Below are 17,573 nucleotides of genomic sequence, written 5' to 3'. Positions count from 1 at the left end.
CGAGGAGGAGAGGAGATGGGCGGTTTCCTCTTCGGTGATAGCAGGAAAAGAGGAGAAGGAGGCCTGGGTAGGTTGGTTGAGAGAGTGGGTTATAGGATGAGGAGAAGGTTTAGTGGTGAATTCGAGGTTGATCTTCTGGACCTTGTCACAGAAGTAGTAGGCCAGAGATTGAGGAGAGAGTGAGGGGTGTGGGAGCGGAGGGAGTTGAGGGTGGCGAAGAGACGATGAGGGTTAGAGCTGAGGGAATCAGTCAATTGGGTGTAATAGTCCTGCTTAGCGAGGAAAAGGGAGGATTGGAAGGAGGATAGCATGAATTTGAAGTGAATGAAGTCAGTATGGGTGCGAGATTTCCTCCAGGGGCGTTCAGCCGAACGGGCACGCCTTGTGGGGCGGGAGATGGATGGTGCAAGGGTGTCTAGAGCAGAGGAGAGAGTGGCATTGTAAGTGGAGACAGCTTTGTCAACAGATTTGGAGGATATGATGGAAAGGAGGAGATCAGAGATAGTATAAGGTGGGGGGGGGGGGTCAACAGCCTGGAGATTTCTGGACGTATAGTTAGTGTTTGGCGAGATTGAGGGGGAGGGTGCTGAAGTGTGAAAGTGATTAGGTGATGGTCAGAGAGAGGAAGGGCTGAAACGAAGAAATTGGAGGGTGAGCAAGTAGAAGAGAGGACGAGATCAAGACAGTGGCCTCCATTCATTGGTGTGTATCTGATTAACAACCCTTCAGAGGTGTCACCCTTTCTGGATCAAAATACAAGCTTTATCTGGGATGTTGTGTAGACCTGACAAATTGTGAGGCTGAGCGAGTCATTATAGGGTTAAAATTATAATTAAGCTGCCACACTGGTGGACGGAGATCATAAAACATTTTAAGCAGCCACACAATAGGACTCATTTTCAAATCGCTTAGACTTAGTTACCCACTGGCACCTGCAAAACTAGAAGGTCTTATCTGTGATGCATTCGGTTCACCAAAAACGTTTATAGTAACGGAATTGTAAAGCTTCCCCCACCCCCAATAACTACCCACATAGTTTGATATAATTGTTCCCTCCTACCCCAAAAAAAAAAAAAAACCAAAACCCCCCAAAAATGTCCCTACTGCAAGACAACCCCCCCCCCCCCCCCCCACACACACACACACACACCAGGCATGCTAGACCAGTATTTGCAAGGTTGAAAAGAAGTTATTCCAGCACTGTCCATTTTAAAGACTTCCAGCAGATTTGTTAGATTTAATTCTTGCAAAGGCATTTCTATAAACCAGACCTAGCATTTAGCACAGAGCAGTGTTTATTTACAGTTGAAAAGTACAAATAAAGTGCATTGACAACCCAAGCATTGAGTGTAGTGAATTTTAGTTTAATACTCATCCTCATCTTCTGCCTCAGAAGAAGAATCTCTTCCCACTTCCTCATAATCCTTCTCAAGAGCAGCCATGTCTTCCCTAGCCTCCGAGAACTCCCCTTCCTCCATTCCTTCCCCCACATACCAGTGTACAAAGGCCCGTTTTGAATACATCAGATCAAACTTGTGATCTAGTCGTGCCCAGGCCTCTGCTATAGCTGTGGTATTGCTCAACATGCAGACCGCTCGTTGGACCTTAGCTAGGTCGCCTCCTGGTACCACTGTAGGAGGCTGGTAGTTTATGCCCACCTTAAAACCAGTTGGACACCAGTCCACAAACTGGATGGACCTTCTGGTTTTAATGGCGGCTATAGCAGCATTGACATCCTTTGGTACTACATCACCCCGATACAACAAGCAACATGCCATGTACTTACCACGCCTAGGGTCACATTTTACCATCTGATTAGAGAACTCAAAGCAAGCACTAGTAATTTCAGGTACAGACAGCTGCTCGTGACAAGCCTTTTCTACTGATATAATAGGGGAGTAGGTAACCAGAGGAAAATGGATTCTTGGATAAGGCACCAGATTCGTTTGGAATTCAGTAAGGTCAACATTTAAAGCACCATCAAACCTCAAAGAAGCAGTAATGGATGACACTATTTGTGCTATTAATCTATTCAAATTGGTGTAGGAGGGACGCTCGATATCCAAGTTACGGTTGCAAATGTCATAAATAGCCTCATTGTCCACCATGAAAGCACAATCTGAATGTTCCAGAGTCGTGTGAGTGGTCAGAATGGAATTGTAGGGTTCTACCACTGCAGTAGAGATCCGTGGAGCAGGGTAGACTGAGAACTCCAGCTTTGACTTCTTGCCATAGTCTACTGAGAGTCGTTCCATCAATAAAGAGGTAAAGCCAGAGCCTGTTCCTCCACCAAAACTGTGGAAAACTAGGAAACCTTGAAGGCCACTGCACTGATCAGCCTGAAAAATAAAAATCCCATTAGTTTACCTTATGCTTTACAAATTCACATGAGTGTTCAAGTGGGCTCAATCTATGCTCACGCTTGATAAAATGTTACTGTATAAGGAAAGGCAGTATAATAAATTTAAGCTTGATATGCACAAAAAGGAGCTAAAGGAAAAAAGGTATAGATGCTATCAGAAAAGGTAACAAGCACAAAGTATTTGTGACTTGCATTGACTGTCCCTGTAGCGCTTTCATGGTTATGTTTGGCCGGGCTTGCCTGCCTTCAGGCTGAAGTTCACCATCAGCTGTGCAGATGCACAGCCTTTTAGGCAGTGGCGTAGCTACATGAGGCCATGGGGGCCTGGGCCCCTGTAGATTTGGCCCTGGACCCCCCCCCCCTCACTGCCAACCCTCCCCCACCGTTCTGTTTCTGTGAGTGACATCGTGCAGGTAGTCAGAAACAGAACGAAGCCTTCGTGGGGGGGAAAAAAAAAAAAAAAAAAAAGGACCTCCTCAGCTGGTGGCGATTGCGGGGGAGGGTTGGCGGCAGGAGGGGAGGGGGGTCCAGGGCCAAATCTACAGAGGCCCAGGTCCCCTTGGCCCCACATACGCCACTGGTTCAGAGGTTTGTATGCATTAATGTCATTTCTGAAGCCAACCAAAAGTGTTACTTGGTATCTACCCCTCAAGATTGACAGCAAAGCATGCCGACTTGTCTTCTGCAATTAGGACCATAACTGTCTCCCCATTTTTATTGAATCACTAGTAAAAAAGGCCCAATTCTGGAACAAATGAAACGGGCGCTAGCAAGGTTTTCCTGGGAGTGTGTATGTTTGAGAGAGAGAGCCAGAGCAAATGTGCGGGTGTGTGACAGAGTGAGATTGTGTGACTGTGTGTGTGAGAATGAGAGTGTGTGACAGGGCCCCCTCCCCTGTTCCTAATGCCCCTCACCACGTTCCCTCCCCTCCTTTTCCTCCTCCTTCCCACACTTTGGGTTCCTTAAGGCTATGTACCCCCGTGGCCCTAACGCCCAGTATCCGGATACCCCTCCGCTTTCCTCCTCACCCCTCCCCAAAGATGTAATACTTTCACATACTTCATTTTTTTTAAAAAGTGTCCTATCTACCCTGTGTACAAATGCCCAGCATTCAGATTGTGTTCCTCTCGTAAATTTTCATTTCTTTCATTCATTCAGAACTCCCCCCCCCCCCCCCCCCCCGAACACTTTTGGTTCTTTCAGTCTTTTAAAACTCTCCTATGTACCCTGTGTGCTAATGGGCAGCATTCAGATTGTTCCCAAATGTTCATGTCTTTCAGTGGTTCAGAACTCCCCCTCCTCCCCCCATTTAACACTTTCGGTTCCTTCAGTCTTTTAAAACTCTATCAACCCTGTGTCCTAATGGCCAGCACTCAGATTGTTTTGCTTTGCCAAATTGTCTGTCACTGATGTCACTGAGGTCAGAGCATGCCTGCCTAGCAGACCACTTCCGGCAGGCACGGTCCCAAGCACATCCTGTTGGAGGTGAGAATTATTATATAGGATTTCAAAACCATTACCAGAATAGCTGAAATTCCAACAAACAAGATGTTCCTACCCAAGTCCAGACCAAGCAATAGTGAGATTTTTGTTGGGTATCAAGCTATTTTGAAACATAATGAATGCGATATGTACATACTGTTGGAATGTAATTGTATTTTTACATGCATTGCCTGTCACCTATTATTTCTCTGTGATTACTCTGTGACCTCTGATGTGAATTACTTAGAGAGGTCACACAGCTATGCAACTTCCTGTGGGGGTTAGATGCAGCACATGGAGCACATGGAGCTCATGATCTCTCCTAACCTGAGAGGATCTATGGTGGTGTGAGCATCCATTACCATCTAAGCACATGGAAGGAGCTGATAATACAAATGTATAGTAATATGTATATATAAGCCTGTCTGATTATAATCTAACTACAAACTGTGAGTAAACAGATGTTTTGTTACTTCAACTTTAAAGTGACTCAGCAGTGAATTATTCAGGGGTGAATGAGAGAGAGATGAAGAAAGAAATTAACATTTCTAAAGCTGAAGCTGTGTGTACTAAAATCTGCTAATTATTTACTACAAATAATCCAACAAAAGGGTTATGGGCCCAGGGCCAAGAATTGAAAAAGAAGAGAAATATTACCAGGCAGAAAAAAAAAAAAGGCCACATTTTTCTCTTAAGTTTTAAAGGAAAGATTCAGTCTGTCTCTCTCTCCCCCCACACAGCAGACAGAAGGCTAAGAAAATGGCTGAGGGAAGAAATTCACCATTTTTCTATTCTCTCAAGGTGCCTAAATTAACTGAGTTTAATTATCAGCAGTGGGAATTAAGATTCATATGTTTCCTTCGAGCAAAAAGATTAGATATATGCTTAGACCAAGACAGAACAGCTGAAAATATGGCTGAATGGGACAATGCAAACTATTATGTGAAGTGCATGCTTTTGGAAGCTCTCTCAGAGAAACAAGCCATATTAGTGGAGGGAAAAGATACACCAAAGGACATTTTATATAAACTGAGAACTATGTATGCAACTACATATGCAAAGCAGCAACCAATTTGGTTGGCAGAGTTGAATGAAACCAAATTAAGGGATAAAAGTAAATGTAATGATCACATTATGCATCTTATGTCTTCATTTCAAAAGCTAGAACTTTCTGGAATTCCCATGTGTGATGCATTGAAAAGAGCATTTCTTTTTACCTCACTATCAAAGAAGTTTGATGTTTTTAGGTCTGTAAATGAGGCCATTGAAGGGCAATCTTTTGAACAGGCAACATCAAAACTAAGGCAGGAATGCATAATAAATGATTCTGAGGAGATCTGTTCTCAAAGTCAGTCAGAGAGAAATGAAACAAATTTCTTGGCAAAGAACAGAGGAAGGCGGAGCTATGGGAAAACTCCACCCAAGGGCAAGCTGATTTGCTACTCATGTGGAAAGGAGGGACATGTATCTAAATGGTGTAAGGAAACACAAAACACTCCCTCTAGCTCACCTAAGCCAATGGAACTAAAGAATTTTCAAACCAGGAAATGTATGAAGGACAAAGATAAACACAAGGGCTTTCTAATGGCAGAAAAATCTTTGACTATGGTAAATAATAATTCAAATGAAAGTACTTGGATTTTGGATTCAGGGAGTACATGCCATTTAACCAATTGTAAGAATTTCTTTCAGGAAATGTGTCCAGAGGAAGGTATTCTTAAAACTGCAAACGCAGGGACTGCTAAGATCCAAGCAAAAGGTATTGGATTCTTAAAATGCAAAGTGTCTAATGAAGTTAAAGAAATTCCTGTAAGTGATGTCTTGTATATTCCCCAAGCAGTTTGCAATATGCTTAGTGTATCTACATTAGATAAGAAGGGATTTGTGATTCATTTTGAAAACAGTAAGTGCACAATCTCTAAAAATGATGAAGTGTATGCTGAAGCTTTTATGCATAATGATGTTTATAAACTGAGCATTTCAGGTGAAGCCTCACATCTGGCGCAAGTAAGGAAGAATGATGGTAAATGTAGTCTGGAAATCTGGCACCGCCGCCTGGGACATCGTGATTCTAAGGTGATCCAGGATCTTAACAGTAAGCAACTGGCCACCGGCATTCAGATAAGTGCAGATGCTGGTAAAATGGAGAAATGCATAGACTGTGTTACTCAAAAAGGTGTGAGACCCTCATTTCCTGCATACACAGGAAATAGGAGTAATAAAGTACTGGACTTAATACACAGTGACTTATGTGGACCGTTTAATATCCCATCATTGGGAAATAACAGATTTGTGCTAATATTCTTGGATGATTTCTCTAGATATTGTGTGGCCTATTTGCTGAAAGAAAAAAGTCAAGTCACAGACATGCTGAAGAAATACGTAGCCATGGTGAGCAATAAATTTGAAAGAAAACCAAAGGTTCTTCAGACCGACAATGGTGGTGAGTTCACTTCACAAAGCATGCGCACATTTCTAGAACAAGAAGGCATTCAGCATAACACAACAGTAGCTTATACACCAGAGCAAAATTCTGTTGCAGAGAGAAAATTTAGGTCACTTGTGGAAATGACCAGATGTATGCTGTCAGATAGCAATCTCCCTAAAAGACTATGGGGGGAAGCCATTCTCACAGCAGTGTACCTACAAAACAGAATGCCAACTAAAGGCGCTGAGCGCACACCACATGAGACATGGCATGGTAGGAAGCCAAACCTGTCACACATAAGAACATTTGGAAGTACAGCATATGCTCATGTACCAAAGCAAAGAAGGCATAAGCTGGATTCCACAACAGAAAGGGGCATTTTAGTTGGCTATGCTCCAGGACACAAAGGATATAGAATTTTGAATCTGAAAACTGGCATTGTTGGCATAAGACATGTTACATATTTTGATGAAAACAAAAGGGTTGATAAAGGCTGGATTATCCCAGATGAGCCTTATCATCCAGAATATGAAACTAGAACCATAATAGACATGCCAGTGTATATAAATGCCATACCAAGGCAGATGTCTGAAAGCAACTCATCTGTATCTAACGAGGAACAGGCAGAGGAAGCAGACACAGAAAGGATCATTGAAGAAGACAGTACAGTTGGAGAAGGGGAATCAATTGGAGAAGAACTCTCAGATTTAGAGGATGCGGAAAGGTCAGACCAACCTGTTGTCAGACGCTCATCCAGGGAAAACAAAGGTGTTCCACCCCCAAGACTGTCTTACCTAACAAAGTCAGCAGAAGCTCAAGAGCCCTTAACATGGGATGAGATTGAGAAAATGCCAGCAGAAGAAGCTGCTGAATGGCATAAAGCTGCACAAGAAGAAATTGATGCATTGGATAAAAATAATACTTGGATTCTTACAAAATTACCTCCTGGCAAGAAAGCTATAGGATGCAAATGGGTATTCAAGTTAAAAAGGAATGCACAAGGAAAAGTGGAAAGGTATAAAGCAAGATTAGTCGCAAAGGGATATCTTCAAAAATATGAAGATTTTGATGAAGTGTTTGCACCTGTAGTGAAACACACGACAATCAGAACACTTCTGAGCATTGCAGTCTCAAAAGGCATGCAAGTCAAACACATTGATGTGAAAACAGCGTTTCTTCACGGAGATATAACTGAAGACTTGTACATGGAACAACCAACAGGTTTCATAAATACAAAACAAAGACAGCTAGTGTGTAAATTAAACAAAGGTCTTTATGGATTAAAGCAAAGTGCGAAATGTTGGAATGACAAATTGCATGAAATATTGACAAATTTAGAATTTAAGCAAGGTGAAGCAGATAAATGCTTGTACACTAGGTGCACAAATGGACAATATGCATACATTTTAGCTTTTGTTGATGATCTGCTCATTGCAAGCAAAAGTGAGCAAGAGTACAAGGACATTGTAAAGTGTTTAAACCACAATGTTGAGATAAAAGAACTTGGAAATGTGTCATACTATCTTGGTATAGAAATTGAGAAACAAAATGATGGTTCTTATCTTCTAAGCCAGAAGCAGAAAATAAATGAGCTTATTGAAAGTTTAGGTATGCAAGATGCCCAAGTTGTAAGCACTCCCATGATCACTGATTTTCTGAAGGATGAAACAGTAAGAGAACCTTTACCAGATAACATCCAATATAGATCAGCCATAGGTAAGCTTTTATATCTAGCTACCACATACAGGGCTGATATAGCAAATGCAGTAGGAATTTTGAGCAGAAGGGTCAGCTCACCTACCAAATCAGATTGGACTGCAGTTAAAAGGATGGTAAGGTATTTAAAGGGTACCATTGATTGTAAATTAAAGATTTCAGCCAATAGTAATCCAAAACTAATATGTTACTGTGATTCAGATTGGGCAGGGGATCATTCTGATTATAAATCCACAAGTGGATATGTGTTTATGTATGGAAATGTACAAATTTCATGGGCCAGTCATAAACAAAGTATTGTGAGTTTGTCTTCTACAGAAGCTGAATATGTGGCTGTATCGGAAGCGTGCAGAGAACTGATGTGGATTGAAAAACTTTTGCTGGATTTCGGAATAGCTGAAAAGAGACCAATCCAGATAATGGAAGATAATCAGAGCTGCATCCGACTGTCACAGAATGACAAGGTTCAGTCACGCACCAAGCACATCGCAACGAAATACCACAACGTGCGAGAGTTGGCAAAAGAAGGGGTCATCAGTCTACACTATTGTCACACCAGTGAGATGACAGCTGACATCATGACCAAACCGTTACCCAGAGAACATTTTGTGAATCTGCGTATAAAGCTTGGACTTTGTATGAATAAATAATTGCATGACAGTTATGCATGAGAAGGGGTTTGTTGGAATGTAATTGTATTTTTACATGCATTGCCTGTCACCTATTATTTCTCTGTGATTACTCTGTGACCTCTGATGTGAATTACTTAGAGAGGTCACACAGCTATGCAACTTCCTGTGGGGGTTAGATGCAGCACATGCAGCTCATGATCTCTCCTAACCTGAGAGGATCTATGGTGGTGTGAGCATCCATTACCATCTAAGCACATGGAAGGAGCTGATAATACAAATGTATAGTAATATGTATATATAAGCCTGTCTGATTATAATCTAACTACAAACTGTGAGTAAACAGATGTTTTGTTACTTCAACTTTAAAGTGACTCAGCAGTGAATTATTCAGGGGTGAATGAGAGAGAGATGAAGAAAGAAATTAACATTTCTAAAGCTGAAGCTGTGTGTACTAAAATCTGCTAATTATTTACTACAAATAATCCAACACATACAGTCTGAGAATTAAACATTTCCATTGTGCAAGCCAAAATTTCCATTTTAAAGAATGATTCAAATGATAAAGACTGGCCTTCAGACTATCTTAGTATATTCAAAACAAGGCTTGACAAGTCATCATCAGAAGTCTGGCTGAACACATGGCTTAGAAGAATTTGAGCTACTTGATGCTAAATTCTCATCTTTGTCTTGTTTTGAGACCACTGTGGTATTTCAGACACTGTACAGCCATCATGAGCCAATAGGCATCTGCCACCGAGCAGCACACTGTTGCACTGGTGGTACATTGAGAGCCAGCAAGCCAAGAGGATGAATGGCTGAAGGAAGTTAGGTAGTGACTAGTTGGTTAGCTTGAAAAGGGAAAATCTTGAAAGGGAGCCAGCTTCCTGGGCGACTGGCTGGAGAAACATGGGGGAGGAATGTGTGTGTTTAGGTATGGGGGAGGGAAGAACTTGGTGAAACTAGGATAGGAGAGGTGGGGGGAGACTTCTAGTGACCTGTGAATGAGGGGGGGGGGGGGGGGGGAGTGTAATAAGCACCATATTTTCCCCACCCCAGAGAGAATATGGAATCAGGCTCAGCTTCAGGAGACCTTAGAGTGCCCATAACCTTTGGGGTTTCCTACTTCTCCCACCCCATGAGCAGGTTGGTTGAATTCTCATCCACCAGTTTTAAACAAAGGGATACTTAGGACAGAAGCATAAGAGGAGCTCAGGAACCTCCCAGTTCCGGAAACGAGACACATGGATGACTATTAGACTTCCAAATTTGCCTAGATTGTCAAGTGTCAAGTTGTGGTGCTGGACCACAAGTTCTGCTCAGCCTGGCACTTGCATTCTTATCAAAATGTCAAAAAGCCTTCGATATAGCTGGCTGAAGGTTTCTACTTACCATTTTCCGGATTCGGTCCAAGACGGAATCAACTATTTCCTTCCCAATGGTGTAGTGGCCCCGGGCGTAGTTATTGGCAGCATCTTCTTTACCTGTAATGAGCTGCTCTGGGTGGAAGAGTGAGCGGTAGGTCCCAGTTCGAATCTCATCTAAGAGAATTAAAGATTAGAACACTTGCTACGTAAATATGATCTAGTTTCCTCTTCCCCAAGAGATCAAGCACCAGAATGGCTGTTGGCACATGCACATTTAATTGCTCACACCTTTCAATAGTAGCTCAAGGCAAGTTACCTAGATACACTGGGTATTTCTCTGTCCCTGGACTCACAATCTAAGTTTGAAGGGCAACGGAGGGTTAAGCGACATACCCAAGATCACAAGGAGCAGCAGTGGCCTTTGAACCGGGCACCTCTAGATATCAAGATTAATGCTCTAACCGCTAGGCCACTCTTCATACAGTTTATGACCAATGAAGCTAGTGTAGTCTAATCATATTTAGTTTTTTTGATGTAGTATTTGTTTGTGATTGCCTTGATTAGCATATTTCTAGCCTGACTTACCTAGGCAGGTGAACACAAAACAAATCTGCTCATTATACAGTTATTGTATGCAGTCCTCAGCTTGGAGTTGTTCATACAAGTCACTGAAGCACTATGCCCAATCTATCCAAGAGACCGATGACCAACTCAAGCAAAGTTGATAGTAATTGCAATAGGATGCTTGTAAGTTACCAATGACCGTCTCTTCCAGGTCTACGAAGACAGCTCTGGGCACATGCTTTCCTGATCCAGTCTCACTGAAAAAGGTTCCAAATGAAGAATCCACTGGGCTAGATATAGTCTCACTGGGAACGATCCCATCAGGCTGGATTCCATGTTCCAGACAGTACAGCTCCCAGCAGGCATTCCCAATCTGGACACCTGCCTGACCGACATGGACAGATATGCATTCCCTCTGAAATATACCAGGCATCATTAATCAATCATTGGCTACATGCAAATCTTAGTTTAAATAGTCACATGTCTTATGATCAAAATGTTCTCATCCGGTGAGGTTCAATGGTTTTAACTGCTTTCCATGCTATACCATGCTAGAGCTCCAGTTTAACTATTCACAGTCTTATGATCAAAATGTTCTTATCCAGTGAGGTTCTTAACCACTTACTATGCTAGAGGGCCATGTACTAACCTTTATTGCACTACCAGGCTTTATCCTGCTTTTCTACTGCAGAAATTATCCGACTACATTCCAGTTACAGAATTGTTAGATTTTTCTATTATGGCGAGACCATGCCAGCCAGCCCCTCTTATGGGCTAAAAGCAAAGTCTGTGTAGACCAGTGTTTCCCCCAAGTTGATCCTGGAGTACCTCCTTGCCAGTCAGGTGTTCAGGATATCCATAACCACAATAAAACATGCATAAAAGATTTGCATACAATGGAGACAGTGCATATTCATTGTGGCTATCCTGAAAACCCGACTGGCAAGGGGGTACTCTAGGATTAACTTGGGAAACACTGGTCTAGACAGCACCCACTCCAGAGATCTGATAAAAAGGTCAGACCCTTCATTTAGATGAAGCAAGGGAATATTCAAGTAGGTAAAGTTTAAACCCATCACATGGACAGTTCCGATTTAGTCCTGATTTTCTAATGTGTTCTTAGAAGATGGTACTTGCATTAGAAACAGAACCAGTTAAAAAGGAAGGAAACCCACCAGTGAGGACAGGTGTTCCAACTCTGGTGCTCAATCTCACCAACAGCCACTCTGACTGACCAAAAATAGAACTGCTGTGAGGCAGAACTGGCTGCAAGCCCCTAGGGGTAGTGGGTACGTATTAATGAAAAGTCAAAGAGCATAGGGATGCTAAACTTGAAAACTCCTCAGACACAGTGAAGGTATTTGCTCAATATTGGGGGAGGGGGTGCTCAAACACCCACAGTTGGTTCCTATATCAAGAAGCCATCATGCTGTGCTGTAATCCTAGTTAGCTTTATTTACCGCCTTTAAGGAATTAATTCAAGGCAGTGTACAGCAAGAATAGATCAAACGAGCAATAGGCAATTACAGCAGTAAAAATATTCAAACACAAAGTATGGCATAATATACTACTTATGTCAACACAATATGTAATAAAACATTTTAATTGATAATGAAGGGTATAAGCAAAGATGGAACATATAGCTAGGCAAAAGTAATCATTTGCCTCACAGAAGCTTAAATTTGCTCCCTGCATTTATTGCTCAGAGGGGCTAGAAGAATCCAGTGTGAACTAGCTGGACAACGTCCACCACTATGAGGCATCACCGACACCTGCTTTGACTGTAAAATGGCAGCATAGAATTGGTTTGAGTTTAAATAAGTTCCTATACAGAAATCTGTAATCCACAATCAAACACCACGGGTTCCTTTTACTAAGCCATGGTAGTGATTCCCATACATCAGGTGTTAAAGCCCGAGGAATTGAATAGGTTTCGTGGGAACCTTTATCACGGCTTAGTAAAAGGAGCCCTTACATTTGATATGTCATAGCAAAAGGTATTCTAAAAGAATGTTGTATATTTTGAAGTCATTGACCTTCAAGAGACTACCCAGATTGAGTTCAGGCCAGCACCCTCGTGTACACTAATCAAATCCCCCTATCTAGTACACACAATGTGTCATGTTAATACAAATGTTAATTTTGTAATGAAAAACTTCAACTGAACAATTTGGGCTCCTAGCCAAGGCTTTTGAAGCAAGATACATAAACTTAGTGACAGCATTTTCTTACTTGAAATACGTGAACTTGAGTGCTGAGCCACTGCATAGTTTGCAATTAAGGATCTTGAAAGAGCTATTTATGTTTTGTGCTGAATTAAGCACATGACTTGTTAAAAAGTTACTGTAGTAATGTGATTAAGTACCACACAGCAGGTATAACCCCCATAAAGATGGAGGTGTGGGGAAAGTAACCCTGCTGTGCAGCAGATTTATGAACTCTATTACCACCATTCACTTTAGTACATATATGCAAACCCAAAAATCAGATGCACTTTAGTGTTGGACATATAGAGTACTGCGCAGAACACATCCTGCACTCTTAAAATTCCACTTTCAGTGGCATCATGCATAAGTTACAAACCTCTAACCCCACCAGAATCTCCCTTACCATAAGGAACTAGGCGCAATCAAGACCACTGCCACAGGAAATATAAGAAGTCTTTCATACGATTGTTTGTCAGTTAACATGTATTTACAGAAACTGGCTCTAAATTCTGGTAGCCAGAATGATGCAGAGGGGTAATAGCCATTATCCAGAAGTTTTTTTTTTTTTTTTTTTTTTTTTTAAGGTGGTTTCAAGAACATGGACATGCGCTTTTAATTTTAGACTTGGTTTCTAGATTTAGAAGACAAGCCCTGAAAAGAAAAATACCTACTGTACTGAAGAGGAACAAGAAGTGAACCTTTTTCAAATGAAGGAAAACTCTGGAATGAGGGGGGCATACGATAAAGTTAAGAAAAACCAGCCCAAGAGCTTGTCTCGAAGGGCCCCCCTTAAACGAGGGTTGGGCCCGTTCAAGAAGGCTTGGGAAGAGGAAGCGGGCGGGGGGAGCGTGGTTGGTCAATTCATAGGATGCGGGCGTGCCCTGTTAGCCCAACGGAGTTGCCCATTGGAGGAAAGGCGGCTAGGGGGCAGGGCTAAGGGAAAATTAAAAGAGCTCCTCCGAGGCGGTTTGCCTACCCTCCCACCCTCACAGCGGGTGTAGGTGGTGAGGCAACAGGTTGCGGCGGTGTTTTGTTGTTCTTGTTTCTTTCAGATGGAGAGCGGCGGAGTTGTCGCAGTGGCAAAAAAAACCCGAGCTACGGAGAGTGGGTTCAGGGGGTCTGAGCCAGGGCTTGAAAGGCGGGGGTCGGGTGGCCCAGAAATTGTATGGAGATCCACATGGATTGGGGTACTTGCTGCGAAGGAGGAGCCCGGAAGTTGGCGGCCAGAAGCAGAAGTGTTGCTTTGCTAACATGGTGGGGGGGGGGGTCGACTGCTGAGGTTATGCCTGGACACTTGTGGCTCGGAGTGGGGGGGGGGCGCTATCCTGTTTATGTTAAAGTTGGATTGTTAATAAATCACGCTGCGGCCTATGGTTATCCCACCTTGGTGGGAAGAGAGTTATTGGTGATGGGAAAAGTGAGGAGGAAAAGGGGGAGGGGCATAATGGGTCGAATGGGTCCCGGCTCCAAGGTTTTAATAGGCTTAGGAGGAATCTAAGAAAATATTCACAGAAAAGGTGGTGGAAGCGTGGCATGGCCTCCCGGTAGAGACTAGGACCACGTCAGAATTTAAGAAAGCATGGGACAGGAACGTGGGATCCCTTAGGAAGAGTCAGTGGTTACAGAGGATGGGTAAACTGGATGGGCCATTTGGCCTTATCTGCAGTCACGTTTCTAAACCAGATGCAGGAGGTGACCACATGACCCCAGAGGATGTGCTTACACATTGGCTCCTATAGTTCAGGTTAAATACACTTGTTTTACTGCTCAAAATGTTTATTCTGCTCAGTTTATGTTCAGGTATCAATCCTGAGCTTTGAGTTTCATTTGTTTTGTTTCAATAAAGGCAACTTTTTGCCTCCCTGCTCTTTCATTTATTTGTATTTTACTCACACCTTTTCAGTAGTGGCTCAAGGTGAGTTCCATTCAGGTACTCTGGATATTTCTCTGTCCCAGGAGGGCTCACGATCTAAGATTGTACCTGAGGCAATGGAGGATTAAGTGACTTGCCCAAGATCACAAGGAGCAGCAGTGGGACACTCCTCCACTTACTTGAAGAAAACACCCTCTTTGCTTGTGATCTGAGCTGATCTAGAACATTTGGATCAAAAACTGCACCATCCCAGTGGAAATTCATACCCAACTTATTTCACCTTAATTGCTAAAAGGTCCTGCTGAATCTCCCTCTGGAATTAAAACTACCAAATGAGATTCACACAGGCATGAAATAGTCATGTGTGTTAGTGAATAACGTGCCCGTTAGAAATAGCCAGCTAAAAATTAAACACCTCAGTTTCCCCGCCTCTGTCCCCCTCCCATGCCAAATGAAAGGCTTTTCACTCCTGAGAAATAGGGTTGAACCATCACACTTTGTCTTTCAGATTCTAGAAATTCAAGTACCAACAGTTCATAAGGTGGCAGAATTTAAGCTTGAACAACGAGAGACAGCCGCCTACTTACCTGGATTTAGCTCAGGGCAAGTTATATTCAGGTACAATGGGTGTTTCCCTACCCCAGAGGGCTTACAATCCGAGGACCCTGTTTACAAAGGCATACTAGTATAAGTACACTAATGCTAGAGACAGCCATATCTTCCTATGGGCGTCTAGCATTAGCGTGCATTAAAAGTGCTAGCACACCTATATTGCAGTTAAACAGGGCTTTAAGTTTGAATCTGAGACAATGGAAGGATACACAAGGCACCGGTCACTGAACATTACAAGCAATTACTACACCTCAGATTTGTTGAGTTCAAAAAATCATCTACGGAGCAGCCCCGAGTTATAGGAGACTTGATCGACTTACCAGCTAGAAATACATTATTATTATTATTAGCAGCATTTGTATAGCGCTACCAGATGCATGCAGCGCTGAACACCTGACAGACATTCCCTGCTCAATAGAGCTTACAATCTAAAAATAATACAGACAGACAAGACAATTAAGGGCGAGGGAAGTACTGGGTGAGAAGGAACAAGGGGGAGACAAATAAGTAATGCAGTGGTGTTCCTAGCGTGGATGGCACCTGGGGCGGATAGTCAATGTGCCCCCCCCCCCGCCTGTGAAATGACACCTTCCCCCCTCCCCAACGAAATGACACCCCCCTGGGTGCATGCCACTGGGGGGGGGGTGCCGCGGCGCACGCCTGTGGGCTCTGACTTCGCGAACTTCATTTGTTCGCTGCAGCTCCCTCTGCCCTGGAACAGGTTACTTCCTGTTCCGGGGCAGAGGGAGCTGCAGTGAACGAGTGACGTTCGTGAAGTCGGAGCCCACAGGCGCGTGCCGCGGCACCCTCCAGCGGCGTGCACCCGGGGCGGACTGCCCCCACCACACCACTAATGACTAAATCTGCACTACCCAAGCTGCAAAGGACTTAAATACAGAACAACTTATGCATCTAGTTTTTCCTACATAAGCACACAACTGTGGAACGCATTACCAAAAGCCTTGAAAACGACGTACGACCACCTAAACTTCCGGAAATCACTAAAAACCAACCTGTTTAAAAAGACATACCCTACCAATCCAACTTAAATGCCTAATCTCTGCAACACAACCAAACTAAAGCGCGTAATGGACATAACTCTTCCGTTGTACGATTCCCTAGTGTTGCTGGGCCACATGAACTTTATCTTTCCACAACATCACTTTGTATTTGTTTACACCAGAGTTTGCAAACGCCACTCTGGTACTATGTAAGCCACATTGAGCCTACAAATAGGTGGGAAAATGTGGGATACAAATGTAACAAATAAATCTTAGTTTGTATTACGTTAGTACAATAAAAGAAAAAAGTTATTTTCTTTTCTCTATTTACTTAGGATGAAAAAAAAAAAAAGCACAGTTTGCAGAGAAAGCAAACCAATGATATAGATATATAAATATAGTGTAAGAGCAAAGGAACACGACAAAATGAAATATCGCTGGATCTTATGGCCATTACGCACAATATTAATTTTAATAACATTATTTGAAGTAACTAGTAACAGATTAGCTGTAGACCTTTATCAAACTGCCTATTCATAATATTCTGATATATTTTTAGAAAATGATTTTAAGTTCAAGCGACACCACAAAATGTCATAGGATTAACTCCTACGAATCTCAAGTTAGAAAGTAGTTTAGCGGCTGGTTAATCAAAATCACAGCAAAGACTCCACGAGGCTTTTTACCCAACCCCAGTCCACCCAGGACTCGGAGGAAACAACGAGGGGGCTTAAGAGACATTTCTGCTTTTGAAGACACAAGACAACATCTCATTTGGGGTTTACAGAGAACATGTATTACAACTGATCCTATTAAGGATGACTTTGCATTATTAAAAACACTTTAAGCGACTACTGAAATGACAAAAATCACTCACTAAGAAGGAAAACCAGCTCCCTGTCCTTAATTACGATGCCTTCTCTAAAAATAAAGATACATAATAATAAAACAGCCTCCACCACAACTCCCTTCTTAAAGGATAAAGCACAAAGTGATTGGAAAGAAGTACAAAACTCACCATGATCAAATCTTGCCACACCAACAACCTTCCCTTTAACACTTCTCACCTCACTTTAAAAGGTTAAAGCCCCGGAGCCGCACTTTTTATTACCCAATAAGAAGGCGTCTCTCTAAATAGCAGGGTGGAGTATCAAATTTAAAGGAAATCACCTAATAATAACCCATAACACAGTTCAATTATTCCAGCTTTCCAGGCTATAATAAACAAGTTGCCTTAAAGCTATTTTCTCTGACTTAAATAGTTACTGAAACTGCCAAGTGGAGTGAGTATAAATGCCAGAGAGTTTCTTACATGCAGCCCCAGCGATTGTA

At 42.6% G+C, this 17,573-nt stretch overlaps 1 protein-coding gene across 1 annotated transcript; it reads right to left on the bottom strand.

The window, feature by feature from the left end:
* Nucleotides 1-1,173: 1,173 nt before the first annotated feature.
* LOC115478498 (tubulin alpha-2 chain-like) lies at nucleotides 1,174-17,348 on the bottom strand. Its single transcript, XM_030215882.1, has 4 exons — nucleotides 17,260-17,348; nucleotides 10,741-10,963; nucleotides 10,010-10,158; nucleotides 1,174-2,339 (listed from the first exon to the last, which is right to left on the bottom strand). Exons 1-4 carry the CDS (start codon nucleotides 17,260-17,262, stop codon nucleotides 1,365-1,367), a joined length of 1,350 nt encoding a protein of 449 aa, XP_030071742.1. The 5' UTR covers nucleotides 17,263-17,348; the 3' UTR covers nucleotides 1,174-1,364.
* Between the last annotated feature and the right edge of the window lie 225 nt (nucleotides 17,349-17,573).

This window comes from Microcaecilia unicolor, chromosome 10, assembly GCF_901765095.1.
Source record: "Microcaecilia unicolor chromosome 10, aMicUni1.1, whole genome shotgun sequence".
Lineage (NCBI taxonomy): Eukaryota > Metazoa > Chordata > Amphibia > Gymnophiona > Siphonopidae > Microcaecilia > Microcaecilia unicolor.
Note: the sequence above shows the minus strand (reverse complement) of the source record. Positions and strands in the feature narration are given on the sequence as shown.

Coding starts and splice junctions, on each gene's coding strand:
- LOC115478498 (XM_030215882.1), bottom strand. Junction 10,159..10,740: donor CCTGGAAGAGACGGTCATTG/GTAACTTACAAG, acceptor TAATTCTCTTAG/ATGAGATTCGAACTGGGACC. Junction 2,340..10,009: donor TGGACCGAATCCGGAAAATG/GTAAGTAGAAAC, acceptor TTTATTTTTCAG/GCTGATCAGTGCAGTGGCCT.